General features: G+C 35.7%; 1 protein-coding gene across 6 annotated transcripts in view; it reads left to right on the top strand.

The window, feature by feature from the left end:
- The window catches only part of NRG4 (neuregulin 4), a 135,725-nt gene that overhangs the window by 40,195 nt on the left and 82,164 nt on the right, over positions 1-13,366 (top strand). For all 6 annotated transcript variants that reach the window (XM_068537281.1, XM_068537300.1, XM_068537273.1 and 3 more), the window contains exons 4-5: positions 8,816-8,881; positions 10,825-10,918. In XM_068537281.1, the coding sequence (XP_068393382.1) occupies positions 8,872-8,881; positions 10,825-10,918 (104 nt within the window). In that variant the 5' untranslated portion in view covers positions 8,816-8,871. The remainder of the gene's footprint in view (positions 1-8,815; positions 8,882-10,824; positions 10,919-13,366) is intronic.

Raw genomic sequence — 13,366 nt, forward strand, 5'->3', positions numbered from 1 at the left:
AGGTTTATTCCTAGGTACTTTATTCTTTTTGTTGCAGTGGTAAATGGGAGTGTTTCCTTAATATCTCTTTCAGATTTTTCATCATTAGTGTATAGGAATGCAAGAGACTTCTGTGCATTAATTTTGTATCCTGCTACTTTACCAAATTCATTGATTAGCTCTAGTAGTTTTCTGGTAGCATCTTTAGGATTCTCTATGTATAGTATCATGCCATCTGCAAACAGTGACAGCTTTACTTCTTTTCCGATTTGGATTCCTTTTATTTCTTTTTCTTCTCTGATTGCTGTGGCTAAAACTTCCAAAACTATGTTGAATAATAGTGGTGAGAGCAGACAACCTTGTCTTGTTCTTGATCTTAGAGGAAATGGTTTCAGTTTTTCACCATTGAGAATGATGTTGGCTGTGGGTTTGTCATATATGGCCTTTATTTTGTTGAGGTAAGTTCCCTCCATGCTTACTTTCTAGAGGGTTTTTATCATAAATCGGTGTTGAATTTTGTCAAAAAGCTTTTTCTGCATCTATTGAGATGATCATATGGTTTTTCTCCTTCAATTTGTTAGTATGGTGTATCACATTGATTGATTTGTGTATATTGAAGAATCCTTGCATTCCTGGGATAAACCCCACTTGATCATGGTGTATGATCCTTTTAATGTGCTGTTGGATTCTGTTTGCTAGTATTTTGTTGAGGATTTTTGCATCTATGTTCATCAGTGATATTGCCCTGTTGTTTTCTTTCTTTGTGACATCTTTGTCTGGTTTTGGTATCAGGGTGATGGTGGCCTCGTAGAATGAGTTTGGGAGTGTTCCTCGATCTGCTATATTTTGGAAGAGTTTGAGAAGGATAGGTGTTAGCTCTTCTCTAAATGTTTGATAGAATTCGCCTGTGAAGCCATCTGGTCCTGGGCTTTTGTTTGTTGGAAGATTTTTAATCACAGTCTCAATTTTAGTGCTTGTGATTGGTCTGTTCATATTTTCTATTTCTTCCTGGTTCAGTCTTGGAAGGTTTGCTTTTCTAAAAATTTGTCCATTTCTTCCAGGTTGTCCATTTTATTGGCATATAGTTGCTTGTAGTAATCTCTCATGATCCTTTGTATTTCTGCAGCGTCAGTCGTTACTTCTCCTTTTTCATTTCTAGTTCTATTGATTTGCGTCTTCTCCCTTTTTTTTCTTGATGAATCTGGCTAATGGTTTATCAATTTTGTTTATCTTCTCAAAGAACCAGCTTTTAGTTTTATTGATCTTTGCTATTGTTTCCTTCATTTCTTTTTCATTTATTTCTGATGTGATCTTTATGATTTCTTTCCTTCTGCTAACGTTGGGTTTTTTTTGTTCTTCTTTCTCTAATTGCTTTAGGTGTAAGGTTAGTTTGTTTATTTGAGATGTTTCTTGTTTCTTGAGGTAGAATTGTATTGCTAGAAACTTCTGTCTTAGAACTGCTTTTGCCACATCCCATAGGTTTTGGGTCGTCGTGTTTCCATTGTCATTTGTTTCTAGGTATTTTTTTGATTTCCTCTTTGATTTCTACAGTGATCTCTTGGTTATTAAGTAGTGTATTGTTTAGCCTCCATTTGTTTGTATTTTTTACAGATTTTTTCCTGTAATTGGTATCTAGTCTCATAGTGTTGTGGTCAGAAAAGATACTTGATATGATTTCAGTTTTCTTAAATTTACGAAGGCTTGATCTGTGACCCAATGTATGATCTATCCTGGAGAATGTGCCATGAGCACTTGAGAAGAAAGTGTAATCTGCTGTTTTTGGATGGAATGTCCTATAAATATCAATTAAGTCCATCTTGTTTAATGTATCTTTTAAAGCTTGTGTTTCCTTATTTATTTTCATTTTGGATGATCTCTTCATTGGTGAAAGTGGGGTGTTAAAGTCCCCTACTATGATTGTGTTCCTGTCGATTTCCCCTTTTATGGCTGTTAGCATTTGCCTTATGTATTGAGGTGCTCCTATGTTGGGTGTGTAAATATTTATAATTGTTATATCTTCTTCTTGGTTTGATCTCTTGATCATTATGTAGTGTCCTTCTTTGTCTCTTGTAATAGTCTTTATTTTAAAGTCTATTTTGTCTGATAGGAGAATTGCTACTGCAGCTTTCTTTTGATTTCCATTTGCATGGAATATCTTTTTCCATCCCCTCACTTTCAGTCTGTTATGTGTCCCTAGGTCTGAAGTGGTTCTCTTGTAGACAGCATATATATGGGTCTTGTTTTTGTATCCATTCAGCCAGTCTATGTCTTTTGGTTGGAGCATTTAATCCATTTACATTTAAGGCAGTTATCAATATGTATGTTCCTATTACCATTTTCTTAATTGTTTTGGGTTTGTCGTTTTAGGTCTTTTCCTTCTCTTGTGTTTCCTGCCTAGAGAAGTTCCTTTAGCATTTGTTGTAAAGCTGGTTTGGTGGTGCTGAATTCTCTTAGCTTTTGCTTGTCTGTAAAGGTTTTAATTTCTCTGTTGAATCTGAACGAGATCCTTGCTGGGTAGAGTAATCTTGGTTGTATGTTTTTCCCTTTCATCACTTTAAATATGTCCTGCCACTCCCTTCTGGCTTGCAGAGTGTCTGCTGAAAGATCAGCTGTTAACCTTATGGGGATTCCCTTGTATGTTATTTGTTGTTTCTCCCTTGCTGCTTTTAATATTTTTTCTCTGTATTTAATTTTTGATAGTTTGATTACTATGTATCTTGGCATGTTTGTCCTTGGATTTATCCTGTATGGGACTCTCTGGGCTTCCTGGACTTGATTGACTATTTCCTTTCCCATATTAGGGAAGTTTTCAACTATAATCTCTTCAAATATTTTCTCAGTCCATTTCTTTTTCTCTTCTTCTTCTGGGACCCCTATAATTCGAATGTTGGTATGTTTAATGTTTTCCCAGAGGTCTCTGAGACTGTCCTCAATTCTTTGCATTCTTTTTTCTTTATTCTTCTCTGTGGTACTTATTTACACTATTTTATCTTCCAGGTCACTTATCCATTCTTCTGCCTCAGTTATTCTGCTCTTGATACCTTCTAGAGAATTTTTAATTTCATTTACTGTGTTGTTCATCATTGTTTGTTTGCTGTTTAGTTCTTCTAGGTCCTTGTTAAACGTTTCTTGTATTTTCTCCATTCTATTTCCAAGATTTTGGATCATCTTTACTATCATTACTCTGAATTCTTTTTCAGGTAGACTGCCTATTTCCTCCTCATTTGTTTGGTGTGGTGGGTTTTTACCTTGCTCCTTCATCTGCTGTATGTTTCTCTGTCTTCTCATTTTGCTTAACTTTCTGTGTTTGTGGTCTCCTTTTCGCAGGCTGCAGTATCGTACTTCCCGTTGTTTTTGGTGTCTGTCCCCAGTGGCTAACGTTGGTTCTGTGTGTTGTGTAGGCTTCCTGGTGGAGGGGACTGGTGCCTCTGTTCTGGTGGATGAGGCTGGATTTTGTCTTTCTGGTGGGCAGGACCGCGTCTGGTGGTGTGTTTTGGGGTGTCTGTGACCTTATTATGATACTAGACATCCTCTCTGCTAATGGGTGGGGTTGTGTTCCTATCTTGCTAGTTGTTTGGCATAGGGTGTCCAGCACTGTAGCTTGCTGGTCGTTGAGTGGAGCTGGGTCTTAACGTTGAGATGGAGATATCTGGGAGAGCTTTCGCTGTTTGATATTACGTGGAGCCGACAGGTCTCTTGTGGACCAATGTCCTGAACTCGGCTCTCCCACCTCAGAGGCACAGGCCTGACACCCGGCCAGAGCACCAAGACCCTGTCAGCCACATGGCTCAGAAGAAAAGGGGAAAGAAAAGAAATAAGAAAATAAAATATAATAAAATAAAGTTACTAAAAAATAAAAAAAATTGTTAAAGATAAAAAAGATTAAAATGTAATTAAAAAAAAAAAGACAGAAAGAAGAGAGCAACCAAACCAAAAAACAAATCCACTAATGATAACAAGCACTAAAAACTATACCAAAAAAAAAAAAAAAAAAGGACAGACTGAAATCTAGGAGAAATGGTAAAAGCAAAGCTATACAGGCAAAATCACCCACAGTCCGCCGCCTCAATTTTGGGATGATTCGTTGTCTATTCAGGTATTCCAGAGATGGAGGGTACAGGAAGTTGATTGTGGAGATTTAATCCCCTGCTCCTGAGGCTGCTGGGAGAGATTTCCCTTTCTCTTCTTTGTTCGCATAGCTCCTGGGGTTCAGCTTTGGATTTGGCCCCGCCTCTGCGTGTAGGTCGCCTGAGGGCATCTGTTCTTTGCTCAGACAGGACAGAGTTAAAGTAGCAGCTGATTGGGGGCTCTGGCTCACTCAGGCCAGGTGGAGGGATGAGTACGGAATGCGAGGCTAGCCTGCGCTGGCAGAGGCCAGTGTGACATTGCACCAGCCTGAGGCATGCCGTGTGTTCTCCCGGGGAAGTTGTCCCTGGATCACAGGACCCTGGCAGTGGTGGCGTGCACAGGCTTCCAGGAGGGGAGGTGTGGATAGTGACCTGTGCTTGCACACAGGCTTCTTGGTTGCTGCAGCAGCAACCTTAGCATTTCATGCCTGTCTCTGGTGTCCACGCTAATAACTGTGGCTTGCGCCCATCTCTGAAGCTCGTTTAAGCAGTGCTCTGAATCCCCTCTCCTCACGCACCCCGAAACAATGATCTCTTGCCTCTTAGGCAGTTCCAGACTTTTTCCCTGACTCCCTCCCGGCTAGCTGTGGTGCACTAGCCCCCTTCAGGCTGTGTTCATGCCCCCAACCCCAGTCCTCTCCCTGGGATCTGAACTCCGAAGACGAAGCCTCAGCTCCCAGCCCCGACCCGCCCCTGCAGGTGAGCCGACAAGCCTCTCAGGCTGGTGAGTGCTGGTCAGCACCAATCCTCTGTGCGGGAGTCTCTCCGCTTTGCCCTCTGCACCCCTGTTGCTGCGCTCTCCTCTGTGGCTCCGAAGCTTTCCCCCCACCAACCCCCGTCTCCGCCAGTGAAGGGGCTTCCTAGTGAGTGGAAATTTTTCCTCCTTCACAGCTCCCTCCCAGAGGTGCAGGTCCCGTCCCTATTCTTTTGTCTCTGTTTTTTCTTTTTTTCTTTTGCCCTACCCAGGTATGTGGGGAGTTTCTTGCCTTTTGGGAAATCTGAAGTCTTCTGCCAGCGTTCAGTAGGTGTTCTGTAGGAGTTGTTCCACATGTAGATGTATTTCTGATGTATTTGTGGGGAGGAAGGTGATCTCCACGTCTTACTCCTCCGCCGTCTTGAAGGTCTCCCCCCACTTAACATGTTTTTGAAGTTAATTCATATTGTAACATGTACCAATACTTCATTCCTTTTTACTGCTGAGTAGTACTCCATTGTATGGTTGTACCACATTTTGTTTATCTGTTTATCAGTTGATGGACATTTGAGTTGTTTTCTAGCTTGGGGCATTATGAATAATGTTCTAAGCATTACACTCCTATCTTTGTGTGGACCCATATTTCCATATCTCTTGGATACATTTATGGCAAATTTATGTTTAACTTTTTAAGAAACTTTCAGATTATTTTGCAAAGTGACTGTACCATTTTACAGTCCCACCAGCAATGTATGAGAGGTCTAGTTTCTCTTTGTTATTGTCTGTCATATTTATTATAGCCATTCTAGTAGGGTGTGAAATGGTATCTCCTTGTGGTTTTAATATACATTTCCCTAATGGATACTTGAATGTTAGCCTTGATTTTTCTTTCTTTTGTACCCTGCTCGCCCATTCTGTGGGTGTACCTATTAAGTATATCTTTAATTCTCTCCTTTATCCTCATTCCCATTGTTTATTTCTTCACTATTCTTAATTGTTAAAATGTCCTCCAAATAGTTTTCTCTGATACCAGTTCCTCGGCAGGTTGCAATCTATTTTCTACACCGCTATCAAAATGAATTTTCTAAAATGTAGATGTGATCATGCCACTTCTTTGCTAAAAACCTTTCAAAGTATCCCCATTACCTTTCAGATAGAGTCACTATTTGAACCCTGCTTATTTTACAAGATCTATTCTTACCACTCCTTCCCCCACCATCCTATCCTCTTATGAACTCACATACACTCCACACGCATACTCTGCACACATCCTGACCTGTAATCTACCTGCAGTTATCTGAATACATTAGGATTTTCTTTCTTCTGTGCCTTTGAACATGCTGTTACCTCTGTCTGGAATGTTCATCCATCTCTGTTTACAAACTCTTACTCATTCCTGAAGGCTCAGCACAAATAAAACTCCCTCTTGGAATCTTTCTCTGATTCTCCTTAATAGTTAAGCTTTGTTTTTTTGTGTGTTATTATAGTGACATAAATAGGTGTTTGTGAGACTATATTTGGTTGAATTGCATGAAATTATCATTTTAAGCCCAATTATCATTTTAAGCCGAAATATGGTTTATATGTCAGCCTACAACATTTTTGTAGTTACCTGTTTTTGTTCATGTGTTTATTATTTGTTAACAATAGCAGGCCGCTTACAACATATTTGTTGATAGATGCATGAACAAATTATTCTTAAAGACCATGGCTTTTATTTAGAGTGAAAAGTCAACTTGAAAAACGTTAGGTCTTCTTCTTTAGAATCATGTAGCCTCAAAGGTTAAGTTTATTTGTATTGTGTGAAAAATTATTAATACCAAACCAACTGCCATGATATGTCTCCTAATAAATACATCTTGAATATCCTGAATGAAGTCACAGATTATTATCTCTCACATACAATTTAGTAGTCATTTTCATGTTAGTGGACAGCATCATAGTTCCATAGTTCAAGTCAAATAATAAAGGTGACTGATTTTTCATAAAAATATCATTTTAAAATTGAAACACTGTAAGCTAACAAAATTTTATATATATGTGTGTGTATATATGTATGTGTGTGTATGTATAAGATTGTAACTATGTAAAAATTGCCTTTGAATGTGGAAGATAATAGTAATGAAAAGAATTGTTCTCAGAATATGAATTATATGAGATTATTTTAATATTTTCTTAAAAGAGCAAATGTACTCGTTTCCATGTTTTACATCAAACAAGGAGTCACGTCTGAATCGTGGTTTTAGAAATGATAACCATCTGAATGGTTGGCATACTTTAGGTAATTACGTGCTGAAGAACCCCGTACTTCATTTTAAACAAAATTATAGTTTTTGTCAATATTTTAAGTTATTTATGATTTTAAACCTCATAGCTTCCCTTAATGCATGTATTACAGCTTTGTTATAGTTTGCAGATGGTTATATTGCCATCAGTATTAGTCATGTTCAGTGATTATATTCACTTCATATTGCACATGTCATTGTACACGTGCTGTATTGTAACTATTACCTTCTTTCAGTTTTATAAGTACTTCAAATCACCGTTTGTATAAACGTTATGCGTTTTGTAAGGAAATTCCTTTTTTTGAAAAACCCCAGGGAACACTTGTCCACTAACTCCATATTCAAATTCCTTTTCTTCACAAAGTTGTACAACACTTTGGAATTATTCAGACATGCAGAGATAAATTAGGAGTCTAAAGAGTGTGGTTTACTTTATAACTTACAGAATTGGACAGTGATTTGAGAGTGCAGCTTTTAGTACAACTTCTTTTCTAAATAAAATTCTGCTCCATTTGCAACTCTGAACATGTGGACTGAAAGGGGTGGTTCCCTTGGCTGGAGCCTGACCTCTGTGCACACCTTGGTCTTTGTCTCCACCGCGCCCACACTGCACACTGCAGCCATATAAATCAGATTTTTGACGTGTTATAAAGGGCAAGGCACAGCTGCTCCAGACTGCATTGTTCAAAAACTTTTGAAATGCTGCATATCCAACAAAATTTATTGTTTGTATGAATGTGAGTTTTTATTGAGGTAAGCCTTGTTTCTGTAGAAAAAGAAACTCATATGATGAGCCAGTGATTATTTCAAATTAAATAGGTTTAACTTCTGTCTTTCTCTCTCTCATTGCTTGTCTGTTTAAGAAAGAGTGACTGGCTTTGAGAGAAGGCCTTGATTATTACACCTGTATTAATAGGAAGTTGTTGATTGAGATTTCTGTTATAAAGTCTTTCTGCTTAAGTCAGGAGTGAGTCTCTTTTATAAAAAGAAATTGAGAGCATGTAATCATAGTGTAAGTATAAATCTGTCATCTTTTCAACTGTATTTTGTAATTCCTTTGTTTCTGTTATAGCAGATAACTTCATATATAGCTACTTTGCTTTGCTAGATGCCAGATATTTTTTAAAAGGCATTTGTATATTGGTAAATGTAATGTGCAATCTACAGTAAATTTGAAAGTACTTTTATAAAATTTTTAAAGTTTTATAGAAATGCAAACCTTTTAAATGCTATTAGTTTTTTCTATAGTGTGTTTTTTGGCCATTTTTAATAAACTGAAAAATAGAAAGTTGTTCTGTTAAAGTCAAATTAGAAATAAGCTTTATGAAAAAGTTAAAATGTCAATTCAAGTCATTCAGTTTCACTTACTGACTCATATCTTTCATATATAATCTCATATAGTATACTACTAATTTAACAATGTTTATTAAAAGTAAAACATTAGACGTTTATTCAGAGAGAGATTTAAGAGTACATTCATTATATTATTTAGGCAATGATTTGTATCTGGTGCATTTATACTGCTTGTTGATCTTTTAGTTTTATCTGTTCAGATGTTTTTATTGATATGTGATAAGTATCTAAAAAAAACGGATGCTCTAACCAAAGCATTTTGTCCCTAGCCTTTAAATGTCTTATTTTCATCGTTTAAAAGAATATTACTGTTACAATATTTGACATTCTATAATGCTCTCAAAAGAAGATAATTTTTCCTAAATTGTTAATTTTAGGTGCTGTTTTTCAACCCTAAACTTTTGACCAAGAATGAAACTATTTAAAAATTAAGATGCCAACAGGTAATTTCTTGTAAGTTTATACTTTTGTCAATGTGTGTCACATAGAAATAGAACCAAAAAACAAATGTATATTAACACAAGGCTATATTTTTCCCCATCTAAAATTGTCCTAGAAATATGGAATACCTTGGTTTTGAAAGACCTTCCTTTATAACATGAAACTATTTTATTTTAGACCTATATTTTATCACTTTTTACAAACTGACAAATTCTGGCTTACTCTAAATCTGATAACAACTTTACAAATAAGTAAATGAAATCAGAATAAAAATAGATTCAGAGATAGTGATTCAGGTTAGATGAGTATTCTTTACTGATAAAATAGCAAGTGCTGAGTCATGACTGGTTGTAATCTTATTAAAAACAAGGACATTAATTTCAGCCACAGGAAACATTCTGCGATAAAGTTGACACTCCACCCTCAATGGAGAAACCCTATGTGATGACTTCCATGATTCTAGCATAATGTAATGTCAACTGGGATTTTATTTGTTAGCCAAATTGTTCCTGAAGAGTTGTAAGAATTATCTTATTAAAAGCTGTTTGGTTGTAAAGAAGCATGGCATTGTGTAAAAAAGAAAAAATCTAAAAGATTTGTTCTGGTTGGTTTACTTTCTTCTTTTCCACTTAAATTCTTTGTAGTTCTGTTTTCCTCTTTACATTTTTATACTTTTATAATTGTAATGTGATGGTGAAACAGAATCTTCTCAATTCTAAAGTAAAAGGAAAGTTTTAAAATTTCAAATTCTGATAGTGAAGACATCTGGTTCTATAGCAGTTACATCTTAAGGGTATTGATATCTTAGTGGCAAATAAATGCTAGATAACTTTTTAAAATTAGTATGCTATTTTTTAAAATGCTAAATTGGAATAATGCCATTTTCTTCTTCACAATAGATTCTATGTCACTTTCTGGACAGAACCAATCAGGAACCAACAATGTGCGATTTTAAAGCAATGTGATTCCCCCTTCAGGACCAAAAGATAAAGCATTCAGCAATTTGCTTTTCTAATCATAAATAGTAGTATACAGTAGTATAATGACTCAATGAATTCTACTATGTTATTTCTAAATTTTTCTGTCTGATGGTTTTGGTGGGATTTTTTTTTTTAATGGTGGAGGAGGAGGTAGAGGCTGGAAAGAAGGAGAGGTACCAAGAGAGAAAGGGAAGGCAAAGAGAGAAAGAACATAAAGGAAAGGTCAAAGATAAAGAAGGAAGAAAGGATGGAGAAAGAGGAGGAGAGAAAGGAAGCAAGAGAGAAATGGAGGTTTATTTTCTTAATATTCTGAAAATTTTTGCTATATATCAGATGATGACTTAGGTTTTCAATTTTACTGAGAACTTTAGATATGTCTTTATAGTTACTAGTTATTACCTAAAATTCCTTTGCAAACCAAAACCTAATAAGATTATATTCTTGTTTTTTTGATGTTAAAATTGTCATATGTAGAAATATTTAAAGATGATTTTGGACATCAGAATTTACTTAATAATCTAAATTTTTTTCCCACAACAATTTCAGACTTTAATGTATTTGAGACCTTAAAGGAAAGATAGGAATCTAAATATACACTTGGGACAGAAGAACTCTAAGCAAAGCTGCAGAATCTATGTACTAAATGAGAAAAGCCACTATTTATTTTAAGATCATAATCGCCTCCTTTTAATCTAGTATAGAGATTCCCTATTTCTGTAATATAGCTTTTAACTCCATTATAATTAATGACCATATCTTCAAGACAGATTAATTTTTTTCCTCAAAGGAATAGAAGTCCCTGCTTATCAAATAAGGAATAAGATTAAGTCCTTCATTTTAAGAAACAAGTCTTCGTTCTGATTTTTAGAATTACTACTTCAGTGTAAGATACTTGGTCCTTTTCCTTGTTTTATTAGAAAAACTATAATTTGTTTTTCTCTATTTTATTTATGTATATGTTTTAGATCATGAAGAGCCCTGTGGTCCCAGTCATAGGTCATTTTGCCTGAATGGAGGGATTTGTTATGTGATACCTACTATTCCCAGCCCGTTTTGTAGGTGAGTGAAATGGACTGTGGGAGAGGGTGATTTTATTTTTTATCATCTACTAACTTCTTTGAGAAGTGATAAATATTGAACAAAGAGTATAAGATGAAAAAGTGTGAGGAACACTCTTCATATTTATATAGAACAAAATTATGGTTTTAAAATAAAAACAAAGCAAAGTGGCAAATCACAATCTCAAAAGTGTTTATTTTGAAAATTGGTAGTGGTAGCTTCAAGCCTATTCAGATTTTTTAATCCATTTTAGTGAACTCTATGATTTTAGCAATTTAGGGAAGACAGTCTATACTTATTACTGGCAAAACAGCTATAGAATTCACTAATGTAAGAAAAGCAACATGAGATATTTTGCTTTGATTTAGAATACTGATAATACATACATTTAGAATACTGATAATACATGATAACTGTGTTGGTACCAAAGCTTCATTTGATATATTAAAAAGAAAATGAAGAGTTAAGTTTTTCTAATGGTAGCAGCAAATTTTAAAAAGAAGGGTATCTTAGCCATTATTGTTTTAAAATAATATTATCCACTTTGGGAGTATAGTTATAGCCAGTGATCAATAAAAGACTTGAAAATAGTACTTGTATAGCTGGCTTTGTGTGAGTTTGGTTGAACAGGATTTAAGGAGGTTATAGTAAACCTCTTTTAATATGTGAACGAAAAACAGCACTACCAATAATGTCCATAGATTTTAGCAGAGCTAACATCTAAAGATACTTTGTAGCATGTGCATCAATTACTCTGTTTCTGTTACTTAACTGAAGTGTGAGAGGTATAGAATCTAGATTTAAGATCTTACTAAAGGATAGGAAAGTAAAATTCACAGGAAAAGTGAAAGATATTGGGATTTAGTGTGGAGGAGGAGAGGCAGAGAAATAACCTTATAATTATCTCAGGAAGTTTTTAGAAGTTTTCATGGAGGGAATAGTGAGTGACTGTTTTTAAAAATAGGCATTTTTTCCTCTCAGGTAAAAAAGGAAGGGGATAAAGGAACAAATTAGCAATTATTTCTCACCCACCAGGAGCTTCTACATTATTTTACATTTTTAAATCCATTTACTGAGATATAATTTATGTATGACAAACTACATTCATTTTTAATTAATTAATTTCTTTATTTATTTTTGGCTGCATTGGGTCTTTGTTGCTATGCATGGGCTTTCTCTAGTTGTGGCGAGCAGGGGCTACTCTTCGTGCAGTGCGTGGACTTCTCATTGCAGTGGCTTCTCTTGTTGCAGAGCACTGGCTCTAGGCGTGCGGGCTTCAGTAGTTGTGGCTCGTGGCTCAGTAGTTGTGGCTCGCAGGCTCTAGAGCACAGGCTCAGTAGTTGTGGTGCACGGGCTTAGTTGCTCTGCGGCATGTGGGATCTTCCTGGACGAGGGCTCAAACCCATGTCCCCTGCATTGGCAGGCGGATTCTTAACCACTGCGCCACCAGGGAAGTCCCTACGTTCATTTTAAGTGCATAATTGATGAATTTTGACAAATGTTTACATCCGTGGGACCACCACCACCACAAAATACAGAACATTTCCATTATCCCCCCAAATTTCTTTACTGACCATATTCTTTATTTACATTTTCATGTTTCATTCTCAGAAGAACCTTAGAGAAAAGGGGGAGAGGAGACTTAAGGAAATAGAAAAATAAAGGGAAAATGAAAAATTAACTGACTTGCCAAAAGTCATACAACTAGGAAAAAATTAAAGAAATGGCCTTTGAGTACAACTCCCAGGGTTCACTTAATCTTACGATATATTCATTCTGGATTCTTTATAAGGGGATATGGCATGTGGCATTCATAGAACAAAACCAAAATGCTTACCAGAAAAAATAAATTTAATAATTAAAAAATAGTAACATTTTGTATCTTGATCTTGGTGTAGCTATATGGGTGAAAAGGCTATCCTTTCTCCGTTGAATTGCCTTTGCATCTTTGTCAAAAATTAAGTGACCATATATGTGTGGGTCTACTTCTGGGCTATTCTAAATCACTGATCTGTATTTCTGTCTTTTACCAATACCAAATAGTCTCAATAACTGTAGCTTTATAATAAGTGAAGTCAGGCATTGTGAGTCCTTAACTTTGGTCTTCAGATCTTTAGCCTTCTTTTTAACAGACAGTATTTAATGTTAAAAATTTCCAAATACATTTTAACTCCTTCCTACAAATTTTATAGCCTGTTGTTCAGTACTCAGTTTAAAATTTTTTCCATTATGATTTCTTCTTTAACGTATGGGGGTTTTTTTTGGTTATCCTTTAAGATTTATATCTAATTTAATTGCATTGTAGTCAGAGTATGTGTTCTGTTAAGCTGTATACTTAATACTTGTCTGTATACTAAATGTCTTTTATGCTGCAGTGAATAAGTTGAAAGAAAGAGTTCAGAGTACTGAAATTTGGAGAATCATTGTAATGGGAAGAAATCTAGGGTC

This window comes from Eschrichtius robustus, chromosome 1 (assembly GCF_028021215.1).
Source record: "Eschrichtius robustus isolate mEscRob2 chromosome 1, mEscRob2.pri, whole genome shotgun sequence".
Classification (NCBI taxonomy): Eukaryota; Metazoa; Chordata; class Mammalia; order Artiodactyla; family Eschrichtiidae; genus Eschrichtius; species Eschrichtius robustus.